Source organism: Triticum aestivum, chromosome 4D, assembly GCF_018294505.1.
Source record: "Triticum aestivum cultivar Chinese Spring chromosome 4D, IWGSC CS RefSeq v2.1, whole genome shotgun sequence".
NCBI classification, from domain to species: domain Eukaryota; kingdom Viridiplantae; phylum Streptophyta; class Magnoliopsida; order Poales; family Poaceae; genus Triticum; species Triticum aestivum.
The window spans coordinates 322,821,702-322,833,875 of NC_057805.1; the positions used below are offsets into that span (position 1 = coordinate 322,821,702).

A 12,174-nucleotide genomic window follows, 5' to 3' on the forward strand; every position below is an offset into this window, starting at 1 on the left:
TTCTTATTTTATTTTATCCTACAAACTAAATGTACTATCAATCTCCCGCACAATGTAAGCCCAGGGCCCATAGCTAAACAAGCCCACACTCTTACTGCGACCCGCGTCGTCGGGTCTTCTTTCTTCGCCCACAGTTTCACTGCCTTCTAAGAGCATTACTAGTAGAACCCTCAAACCCTCAAACCCTTATAGCAGTTTTAAGGGTTGAGAAGTGCTAGTTTTTGACACTTTTAAGGGTTGAAAAACAGGGGCAAAGACTAGAACCCTCAAACCCAACCCTTAAACTGCTTTAAGGGTTGGATTTGAGGGTTCTAGTCTTTGCCTCAACCCCAACCTTTAAAACTGTCATTTCATATATCACACATTTCATCACATTTCATCATATGACATATCACAAATTCCATCACATTTGACATAAAACAATAATCATTCTAGTTATTATTACAACACCGAATAAAACAATAATCATTCAATTTATTACAACAATGTTTGAGCAAATTACACTAATTGTTCGAATCAAATAGGACATAGAAAAGTAAAACAAAGATACATCATGGGCCAATGCGCCGCCCATCCAACTGCCAGTGGTGCTCTACTAGATCATCCCGGAGCCGACCATGAGTGGTTGCATCCTCAATCTCACGATGTGCTTAAAGAAAAGCGTGTATGCGAGAAGGGTTTCTTTCCGGTTGCACACGGGTACCAACATTGTCATAGAAACAAGGGAGGTTTAACCCTCTCTCATCCTCTAGGATCATGTTGTGTAGAATCACACAACATTTCATGATGTTCACCAAGGTTTTTTTGTCCCAAAACCGAGCTGGACCACGAACTATGGCAAACCTTGCTTGCAAAACACCGAAAGCTCTCTCAATATCCTTGCGGGCTGCCTCTTGTGCCTTGGTGAAATGAGCCTCTTTTCTTGTTAAGGGCACCCCATTTTTCTCCTTGATGGACTTCACAAGAGTTGCCCATTCGGGATAGATGCCATCGGTGAGATAGTATCCCATTGAGTACTCATTGTCCATGATTTTGTAGTTGCAAGCTGGAGCATCCCCAGAAATTAATCTTTTGAACAAAGGAGATCTATTGAGGATATTGATATCATTGAGTGTCCCTGGCAACCCAAAGAATGCATGCCAAATCCATGTGTCCTGAGATGCTACGGCCTCAAGCACAATGGTAGCATCACGGCTTTTACCGCAATACATTCCGTGCCATGCCTTTGGGCAATTTTCCACCTCCAATGCATGCAATCAAGACTACCAAGCATCCCCGGCCATCCCCTTTTTTCATTCATTTCCATTAATCTCTTTGTATCTTCCTCGTTTGGTGCCCGAAGATACTGCTCACCGTACAACCGGATGACCAACTTGGCAAACCTACGGACTAACTCCGTAGTTGTATCTTGCCCAATGTGAAGATACTCGTCGGTATAATCCGCGGGTATGCCATAAGCGAGTACCCGCATTGCCGCCGATATCTTTTGATATGCACTAAACCCCATGATACCGGCGGCGGATCTACGACGTTTAAAGTAATAGGAGGCGGCCTCACAATCGGTGACAATCTTCACAAACAAACTACGCCGCATTCGGTACCTTCTGCGGAAGAGACGAGGAGGGTATGTAGGTACCTCCGCGAAGTAGTCTTCCATCAAATGCTCGTGTCCGAGAGCGCGATTCCGGTAGATGGTGACTCACCCCATCTTCGACCCTCTCCTCTGATCCATCAGCTTCACGCGGTTTTCAAACGATTGCATGTCGATGAGGAGGCTCATCATCTCGACGTCGTCGTCTTGCAACAACTCATCAATGTCGGAATCGTCGGATGTCGACCAATCCGACGAATCGGACATCGAGTCCATGACAATCTCCTCATTGTTCATCTCCATCTGCAAAGGACAGTCACTAATTAGTGCTAAAAATGAAACAAAATGAAAAAAAGCACATACCTCACCTCCGAGGAGGCGGCGCGGCTTGGACGGCCTGGGCGACCGGCGGGAGGGCAGGGCGGCGGCGCGGCTTGGACGGCCTGGGCGACCGGCGGGAGGGCAGGGCGGCGGCGTGGCTCCTCGATGCCGGCTCCTGGGCGGCCGGTCAGGGCGGGAGGGGAGGCGGGAGCGGCCGGGGCCGCGGCGGCGCAGGGAAGGCGGGAGGGGCGGCCGGCGGGAGGGCGGCCGGGGCGGGGAGGCGGAGGGGCGGCCGGGGATGGAGCACCGGGGCGCGGCGCGGCGGGAGGGCGGCCGGAGGCCGGCGGCGGCCGGATCCGGGGAGGGGGAGCTGAAAATTCCCTCCCGCGCGTCGTTGGCGATGGAACAGGGTCGGGGGGTTGAGCTGTCCAACCCCTGTTTCTACAGGCTGGGAAGGAGAATAGGGGTTGAGCCTCTAAATTTTTTTGAGGGTTTAAGGGTTAAGGGGTTCTATTCTTTAGGAATTTTTCATCTCAACCCATAAAAAAGCGGTTATTTTTGAGGGTTTGAGGGTTTAGGGGTACTACTAGAAATGCTCTAAGCACTCTCTCCCCGGATAAGAAGCGCAGCCAAAGCCCCCTCCGCCCAAAACCCCCACCGCGAGCTCTCTCCCCGCCCCACCCATGGCGACCTCCACCGCCTCCTCCTCCTCCCTCACCGCCCCTCTCCTTGGCCCCAAACCCAGCCCGAATCCGCCCCCCAGATCCCTCCCGCTCCTCAGGTTCCCATCTCTCCCGCACTGTTCCTCCCCTCTTTCCACTTCCAATCACTCTACCCTAACCATGTCCGCCTCGCAGGAGTCGGAGGTGCGCTCGGTCCGTGGCCGCCTCTGCCGGCGGCGGCGGAGTGGGACTCCACGGGGCTGCTCACAGGCGCGGGATTTGGTCGATCAGGTGAAGTCAATTCCACTCGCTTCTTCCCTTTCGCGCTTCCTGTATCCTGTTAAACTCCGACTATGTAGTACTATTTCCGTTCTGCGAGTAATGGAATGGGGACTAGCCCGGTTTCAAAACGAAAAGGATGAAATCGATTTCGTGGCAGAAAGCTTGTAGTTTCGCGTCGTCTGTTTGGTACGCTGGACGAGGTTCAGTTAGGGATCTATAAGGGTGCTGATGGCTGTGTGTGTGTCTGCCAGGGATGACTTGCTGATGCCTAGGTCGCCCTACTTCCCAGTGGAGGCCGCGGGGCAGGAGCGCGGGCCCTCCCCCATGGTGATGGAGCGGTTCCAGAGCGTCGTCAGCCAGCTCTTTCAGCACGTACGGGAATGCTAAACTGTGTGAAAAATTGTTTCATCTGCTCTGTAGAGCTTTTTTGCGAGTGTAATGTGCGGGTTTGTGAACATGTGCACGCGTCCTGCTGCAGAGAATTATCCGATGCGGCGGTCCTGTGGAGGATGATATGGCCAACGTCATTGTTGCGCAGCTGCTATACCTGGACGCCGTTGATCCTAACAAGGTAAATTGCGAAAAATGTATCTCTCTCCTTGTGCGCAATTCCTAATTCCTGTCCCAGATCAATAGTTATCTTGGCAGAAGCTTTGTTATGATCTATTCATCTTAGCCTACTCTGGAATTACTGATCTGTATATCAATTATCAAAGGACGTAGTGTGTTGCTTTAGCTTCAAAACACATTCTAGTGCCTTGCACTAAACGTAAGTGGAACCTGTAGTTGAAGTTATTTCAGGTTAAGTAGAGTGCCACTGTGGTTCTTGGATGCGCTTCCTCTATTAAAGGAAAATCACTTGACATTCTAGGAAACAGTTCTATTTATCTGGACTCTAGTTTGCCAATACCCATGTAATGAAGGTGCTGGGCTTATCTGTGTAGACTGTTACTGGTACTTCTGTATTGCTGCTACATCATAGTGCTTGGGTTTTGAGCTGCCTAGGTAGGCCTGGAATTGAGTATATGCTTGTGATCTTGTGATGAAAGGTAAATTCAGATAAATGAAACTATCTTCCTTCTGTTGCAGTTCCTTATTCCTAGATCAGTAGTTTTCTGGTCAGAAGCTTACTCTAGAATTGCTGATATGTATATCCATTATCAAGGGAAGTAGTAGTACGTCACTTCTTTAGCTTCAACACATTCTAGGGCCTTCTTGCACCATCAGTGGAACATGTAAATTAAGTCGAGTTGTTTCTGGATGTAAAATGGAGTGTGGCACTCTAGTTCTTGGATGTGTTTCCTCTATTTAAGGAAACCACTTGATGTTGTAGGCGGCAGTTTATCTGTTAAGACTGTTACCAGTAGGAGAGGCTTCATTCTGCTTTTCAAGAAATGTTGTGGAAAAATTTCTGGAATTCATCTGGAAGTCTCTTCTACTAGATTTTTATCTGTTAAAACTGTTACTGGTGCTTTTGTATTGCCACCGTATCTTAGTGCTTAGGTTTTAAGCTGCCTAGGCAGGCCTTAGACTTGGTGATATAATTGGTTCTCGTCAATTTTGTGTAGGATATCATTATGTATGTGAACTCTCCAGGAGGGTCAGTGACAGCTGGTAATAACTCACATTCGTATTTGTAATCATCAGTTCATCTTATTCTTGCTTAATAACATCAATTTATTTTATTTCTATTAAGGGATGGCCATATTTGATACAATGAAGCATATCAGGCCTGATGTTTCCACAGTTTGTATCGGACTTGCTGCAAGGTACTGAGTACTGACATCTTTGTGATAATGTTCTATTAGAAAATAGATGATTGGTTCAGATGTAGGATGCTTTATAGTTTGCACATTGCATATAATCTTTATAATGGCGTTTGATTATTAAAACCAGGGATTCTGTTCCATTTTTGTGGATTTCACCTTTTTAAACAAGTACCTGTCTCCAGCTATTCAGCTTGCCTAGTTTTTCTTTTCTTTTGAATTTTTTGTTATGCATCTTAAATCATTGATGCATGTTTTATTCAGTATAACCTGCCCAGTCTAGGATTTTGTGATGAGTATCTTTTTTGCTGCAAGTAAAATGTTGGTATTTTTTTAATTCTAGATAGCATTTTTCCCGCATGAGTGGATTTTGTAACATCATATATCCTTAATTAAGATGACTAGATTTTCAAATTGTATGATCGTAAAATCTGTAAGGATGGCAAAACACCAGAGCTGCTTCATTGCGCATTTCTCTTTGTTGAGGTTTTGTCAGTCTGCAAATTCACCTTTTGCAGTATTTAGGTTGTAAATAAGCTTGGTCAATATTTACTAGGATAATTAGAATTAAATATGGTGGTAAGGAATATGCATTCTTGTATGTAATACAGTTCCTAGTTTTAAGTTTATCTAGCTGAAGTCATAGAACAGTGGTTTGGGTAGAATCAAGAGAGATGTTACTTCCTTAATAAAGAGGAGCTGATTTTTTTTTCACGATACAGTTTCTGTGTAAAACATAGTTATTGTCCGCAGCTGCGAGTGTGGAACCTTCCATTATTGTTCGTTCGCGGAATGTTTTTCGTTGACCTATTATTGTGTGTTATGTGACATTGATTCTACACTTACTTTTTCTATTTCCATCTGCAGTATGGGTGCTTTCCTACTCAGCGGCGGGACGAAAGGTAATATGAGTGACTGCTTACACTGTTAGTCTACAGCTAGACTGACCTTCATGCTTCAATGTGTGTATGTAATGCAGGGAAGAGGTACAGCTTACCTAACTCAAGAATAATGATCCATCAGCCTCTTGGAGGAGCCCAAGGACAAGAGACCGACCTTGAGATCCAGGTGACTTACCAAAGTGAAACATGTCTGCTAATTTTAGACCAGGATTGCATCTGAGTGATGGAGATCTTTATTTTCCCATGCCTCCTTTTCTGCTGACTTAGTTTTGAACACCAATGAGTCACTCTTTTGGCTAGGCAGTAAGACACACTGTTGCTTTGCCAGTCCTCTTAATCATGAATTGTGTTTCCGTCAGGCCAATGAGATGCTGCACCACAAGGCCAACTTGAACGGATACCTAGCATACCACACTGGGCAGCCCCTGGATAAGATCAATGTAGATACTGACCGTGACTTCTTCATGAGCGCGAAAGAGGCGAAGGAGTATGGCCTTATCGACGGAGTAATTGTGAATCCTCTTAAAGCACTTCAACCACTTCCAGCTTCCAGTTAGTCATGTCGTGCACAATCTCTGCCGCTCCAAGCATTTTTGTTGTGATCTTCTGGAGCTGTGTTTGTACCACGTTGTTTTCGTTAGTCTGGCTAGATGCTGTAATTTTGCATCATGAAGCTTCACAGGTTGTGCAGAACAGATGCACTACTAGAATATTCATCATTTGCGGTAAGATATTTGCATGTGAGTCATGTTCTTTTTGTTAATTTCACTTTCTTATGGTTCTCTCTGTTTGGACACAAAATTTTGTTTGATATGGGGTGAGACAGGTTTTCTGCGGATCCAACAGGGGCACCTGTACTATAACTATTCTTGATGAAGCACACTGCTGTTTATGATAAACTCACCGCTGGTTGCTGGAAAGCAGATAGTGCACAGCAAAGCGCCCAGTTTTGAGCTCAAAGAGTGTTATCAGGCAACGTGAAGTATGTTCCTTCACTGTATTGTAACAGGGTTGCACATCTTTTGCTTTATCTTAGCCAGCATCAAGCTTCCCCTGCCAGATCAAATTCTAGCGCAATTACTTCTCCCACAAGTGACGCCGCAAGTTCGCCGAGAGTATCTCTAGGAAACCCCTTGAAACGGGGCGGCCTGTAAAATTCTGGCGATTATACGGGTTTGGCCCTTTTTTGGGCTAGACCAGAGCCTGTATAGTCGGCCCGTAAATGTTTTTACAGTGGCCTGCAAACCGCCCCCCTCCTCCCCCCAACCCCCACGCGGTATATGTATAGGTTTGTGGTTGGGATACGAGTCGGAACCCCATCCGCGCGCCGCCGCAAGTCCCAAATCCTTCTCCTGATTTCTCGCCGCCGGCGACCTCAATCCCCCTCGATGTGGTGTGAAATGTGGTTGGCGGCCCGCGGCGCCGGTGGTGGCGACGACCCCGAGCGCCAGCGGTGCGTCCAAGTCGACGACGCGAGGAAAAGGGCCGCCTGAAAGTACACAAACCGCGGGCTCTCGCCGCCGCCGTTGCTCCTCCGCCGCGAGACGGAGGAGTATGACTGCCGGCAGGCGCTCCTCCGGCAGTGCCTTGAGTGCCGCCGCCGGGAGGAGGAGGTCGAGTAGGGCCTTGCCAGGGCGCGCGAGTTCGAGGAGGAGTGGCGCCGCGAAGCCGAAGCGCGTGACGCCAAGTATGTCAACCTCACCTCCGACACCGACTAGTCGCTGCCGCACCCATAGGGCTCACTGGTGAGCTCCATTTTTGCCAGTTTTAGGGTTAAGGTAGGCCGGCGCGCTTCTCCGCCGCCAATGATGATCATCTCTAGATGCTCTGACGAGGCATCTTCCAAACGATGGATCCAAGTCCAGACTGTCATCTTGCCCAGCGTGATCTCTTCTGGTTTGGAAGCAAAGGCCACGCTTTTCCTTTTCCTGCGGTTTTGAATCCTACGAATGAAAGTCTTCACAGCAAGAAAAATATTAATAGAAGAATCACTATCATTTTCAGTTGTTTATATTTTCCTGAAGAAATTGAGCAATTATTTGCAGTAACCAAGAGGCCCTTCATCCAGAACAAACGTTACAACTTAAGCCACACACGCACACATATAATGAAATATCATGTATTCCATCAGTGCTACATACAGTAGGGTACGGGTGGTACCACCACCTCACTTCATCTATAGCTAGACAATAACCATTTACATTTCTTAGGTGGTTTATATAAGATATGGTAAGGATAACATAGCCGCTCAGACGCATAATGCAGGCGCTCCTCTTATATCAACTTACGCACAAACCTACCTAAAACTTGCCCTCAATGTAACCAGCCAGACCATTGATTTTGAAGAACTTCTTTATCACGAGGGCCATGATAGCAAGAGTCAGCCCAAATGCAGCCAACGTCAACAACCTGTCATGCTTTGGCTTCTGGATTGTGACAACGGGGTTCTGCGGTGCTGTAACAACTCTCGGACCGCTGTCCCTGGGGATTACATCTGCCTGAGCTCTGGCAATGTTTTCTGCAACTTCTGACTCTGAATCAGGCTTTGGAAGGTCAGTATCATTAGCAGAACCAGAGCTGCTGCCAGAAGTGTTGACACCTTCTGCTGCCTTGACAGCATGTTCACCAGAAGTGTCGGGTGCCGTCTTGTTAGTCTCCTCTTCAGAGCCAATTGTCAGCAGTTGAGGAACAGGTGGAGCTTTACTGAGCATTTGCTCATGGATCTGTGTTTGCAACAGTTCTTTGTGTCAAAGAAACAGAACGGGGCGTATTTAAGTTCTTTGAAGTGTGTCTGGAATTTTACCTCGTCAATTACACTTTGGCGTTCTGGGGAGCCGAATTTTGGTGGTGTTTCACGTGATTTGATGGCAAGCGCTCGTCTATCTTCCTTTTTGTAGTCCAGTGAACCCAATGCCCCACCAGGATTTGTTGGCATGAAAGCAATCAATGCTACTAGTGCTGTGCGTACTGCAACACGAATAGTTTGGCTCAGCTGTGTATACATCATATGAACAAGAAAAAGGAAAAGAAGACACATACATGATTATATAACACACTTTTAACAACCAAGGAAACAAAATTGGTGGATAAATCAAGAAAAATAGTAATTTATCAGTTCACAGATATGGTGATAAGATCCTCCAGAAGGAATAATGGTGAATTCCTATATGTAAAATTAGTAATCATTTAACCTGCTCCGGAGTCAAGACTAGACAATAAATGAAAACATAATTCCTTCCCCAACAAAATGTGAACAAAAAGAACATAGATATTTTGGGAGACATGCTTGCAATCTAATCTTACAAGTCAGATGTGGATCAGTAATAAGTAGACCCAAGATTGCTTGTTTCACAATAAATAAGTATACATGACATATGAGGATGAATATGTTCCTCCTTTGGCTTGAGTATAGTGCTAAATACCATACCACAGGGCAATTACACAAAGAACCATCTCCTTGGCATCATGGTCATACAGTGTACGTAATATATACTACTCCCTCCGTCCCATAATGTAAGACGTTTTTTGGCTCTAGTGTAGTGTCAAAAACCGTCTTACATTATGGGACGGAGGGAGTACTTTATAGTGTATATTACGAGATGATGTCCATCTTATAAAGGTACATATGATAGCATGCAATATCCGAATGTTCATGATATCAGTAACTGGCACCATATGCGTCGGGTGCTGAGTAGGAATAAATCGGCGAATTGCCCTATTAACTGAATTTATCAATAGGTTAACTAGGCCCATATCTATATATCCTAGGCTACATAGCAATATGCAATGTACTTAATGGATAAATATGCTATTGCGCACGTTAATGTAGCAAGGGAAAGTGCTATAAACATGCAGATTTAAAACAAAAGCATTAATGTGTGCTCTAAATTAGATAGATGTGCACATCAGTACATACTATTACTAGATCTACATAAGGGGGATGCCCAGTATCAGCACGGCACAGCAGTAGCATCTAAAGAGGTAAACTCCTCTCCTCCTACATCAGTACATACTATTACTAGATCTACAAATGACAAATGTCCAGCATCAGCAGCAGTTTTGGGCCAAAAAAGTGCCTAGCAGTTAATTGGCCCAGCCAGTTAATGGCGCGAATATGGCCTTCTCATATCAAGGAGGGGTCCGAGTAGCGATTAACTGGCCGATATTTGGAATATATCCTGTTCTTGTTTTAAGTTCAAAAGGATGGCAGGGTTTATCATAGCAATTAACTTCTATATATACTCGCTACTACACATAGCCCTGTATTAGCTAACCAATGAAAAAGAATATGAAAAAGGCAACTGTTACATTAAAATAACAAGCACATGCCAGATGCCAGATGCCTCTGATATAACATTATAACAGCATTTAAAACATGCTGTTAAACAAACTAACCCTACTTCCCAGATTCACCTTAAGATAATAGGGAAGTAGAATCCATGTTTTCTTTTCATGGTCATAGGGCAAGTACTTGCCGCATTAAAACTACGAAAACCTAGAGGAAATGGAGGCATTTACATTATCCACTACGAACACGACGCTATTCAACGCGTTTGAGTTTTACTTTACTTTAAGAGCTTACTTGAGCAGCCATTTTACAAACAAATGAACACTCACCACTCCATGATGGCTGCCAGTGTTCGGGGTGGTAATTTGATATGCTCAAACATATCTTCTTCTGAATCTCGAATCTTCCACTTGGCTGCAGCACATAGATAAAAGGGGAAAAGACAAAGCAAGATTCATCAACAGCTCAGAAAAAGCATATGCTGAACTGAGGCAGGGAAATTGGGACACAGCAATTTCAGACCGTGAGCAGCATGAAGGATGGCGGCTTGAACGGGTAGTCTGAGGGCAACTGGATCCTCCCGTGGTAGATTCCTCCCTCAAATTCGCTGTCTCGAGGCCCCAGGATAGCAAATTGCCACTCAAAAATGTCCTCCTGCTCGGACACAGGCATTGTAAACCATATAAGGCTATCAATGTCAACCAAATTGTGGCAATAAGTTAAGCCTAATAACCTGTAACAATTTCACGCACACTCTGTCTAGAATCTAAGGAATATCTGCCGCTACTAAGGATAGGTAATGTTGATGATCAGACTACAATAATTACATGTAATGCAATGAGATCTAGAAGAAAATACAGACACGTCTAAATTTCCGCACCCCAGAACTCCTTTAAAATCAACGCCACCTAATCGATTCAGACCTAAAAAGACGAGATCGGATAAAACTCAAGGTAAAGGCAGGAGAAGAGATCGGGATTGAAACCTCGAGGGGCAAGGCCATGAAATCGGGGGAAGGATTAGACTGCATCTCCTTCACCTCCTGCAGGATCCGCTTCACCGCCGGGTTACTCCGGTTGAACTTGCCTGCGGCCGCCATCGCCTCCGCCCCAGGAAACCTGTAGACTCGCCGCCGCCGCTTACCGGGGCAAGGATGCGCCTTCGAATTGTGAATTGTAGGGAGGAGAGAGAGAGGGGGGACTGGAAGGAATTGGGAAGCGCGTGTGGCGGAGGAATTAATGGAGTGGGTCGACGTGTCCCTGTCTCGTGGGACTGGTGAATAGGTTAGGCCCACTTGTCGGTGAGGTTGAGTTTGGAGGTGATGTGGATGGGCTCACGTGGCGCGTCTCTATTGGTGCTTGCGGCGTGGGTGAGTGGGTTAAAGGAACCTTCCTATATGCTGGTTGGAGGGTTTTTTTTTTGAGAGAGAATGCTGGTTGGAGCCTTGGAGGTTGAGAGAGAGAGAGGCTCGTCGAAGGCGGAAATCTTTGTACTCGGTTTTCTTTTTCGGCCACTTCAGGCGCCGGTCGACATAACTCTCTGCATATGGTTTTTTTTAATAAAAAAACAAAGGGGTTTCCCCGCCCAAACTTTTTATATAAAAAAGCCAAAGGGAAAAGTCCACATCCAGAACGATGCAGAGCGCTCAGCCAAAATCTAAAGTACAACATATCCATGAAATTTTAGAAAATACTAAAAAAAATCAACTTTTCTGCGAATTTCATTTTTTGCCCTAATTTTAAAAAAATCATCGATTCAAAAAATGTTCAGGAATTCAAAAAATACTCATGTGTTCAATAAATGTTTGTCTAAACAAAACAAATGCTTATGAATTTTAAAAATGCCCATTTTTTTAAAAAAAAAATTGTTTGTCAATTCAAAAAACTTTTCGCTGTTTCCAAAAGTCTTTTATGTCTAGGTTTTAATTAGTTTTTGAAAAGTCTTTATATGTCTAGGCGTTGGGAGTAGTTCGTGGTAGATGAGATTTATTTTTAAAGTTTTAAACATTTCCTTGCGCTACACAATGACAAGTGTATCATGCGGTGGCAAGCTCATTGCGTTGGGATTTACCATGTTGAATGCATTGCGATCACGTGGACATCATGTCCATCATTAGCGAGAGTCGGAAGAAAGATAAAGTGGCAAAATGATGAGCCACTGTGTTAAAATAGAGGACGCTGATATGTCGGGGTATTGAGTCATACTTATTTGACCAACGTGTAATTTTTGTATCTACCGTTGTAACACACGGGCATGTTTGCTAGTTTTATATATAAAAAAGCCATGGATCCGCCACGGAGCTTGGCGTGCGGCCTAGTAGGTGGCTGATCCGGTTTGTTCCGGAGTTGATGGGGCCCACCCA

General features: G+C 45.3%; 2 protein-coding genes across 2 annotated transcripts; one reads left to right on the plus strand and one right to left on the minus strand.

Annotated features, from left to right (window-relative positions):
- The first annotated feature begins 2,509 nt into the window (after positions 1 to 2,509).
- LOC123097672 (ATP-dependent Clp protease proteolytic subunit 5, chloroplastic) lies at positions 2,510 to 6,287 on the plus strand. The gene is made up of 9 exons (XM_044519483.1): positions 2,510 to 2,693; positions 2,770 to 2,865; positions 3,108 to 3,228; positions 3,335 to 3,427; positions 4,425 to 4,470; positions 4,553 to 4,625; positions 5,490 to 5,524; positions 5,602 to 5,690; positions 5,884 to 6,287. Exons 1-9 carry the CDS (start codon positions 2,596 to 2,598, stop codon positions 6,079 to 6,081), a joined length of 849 nt encoding a protein of 282 aa, XP_044375418.1. The 5' UTR covers positions 2,510 to 2,595; the 3' UTR covers positions 6,082 to 6,287.
- A 1,300-nt stretch (positions 6,288 to 7,587) lies between these two features.
- Positions 7,588 to 11,087, minus strand: LOC123097674 (ubiquitin-conjugating enzyme E2 32). The gene is made up of 5 exons (XM_044519484.1): positions 10,798 to 11,087; positions 10,335 to 10,466; positions 10,142 to 10,226; positions 8,328 to 8,491; positions 7,588 to 8,247 (listed from the first exon to the last, which is right to left on the minus strand). Exons 1-5 carry the CDS (start codon positions 10,909 to 10,911, stop codon positions 7,825 to 7,827), a joined length of 918 nt encoding a protein of 305 aa, XP_044375419.1. The 5' UTR covers positions 10,912 to 11,087; the 3' UTR covers positions 7,588 to 7,824.
- Positions 11,088 to 12,174: the final 1,087 nt, after the last annotated feature.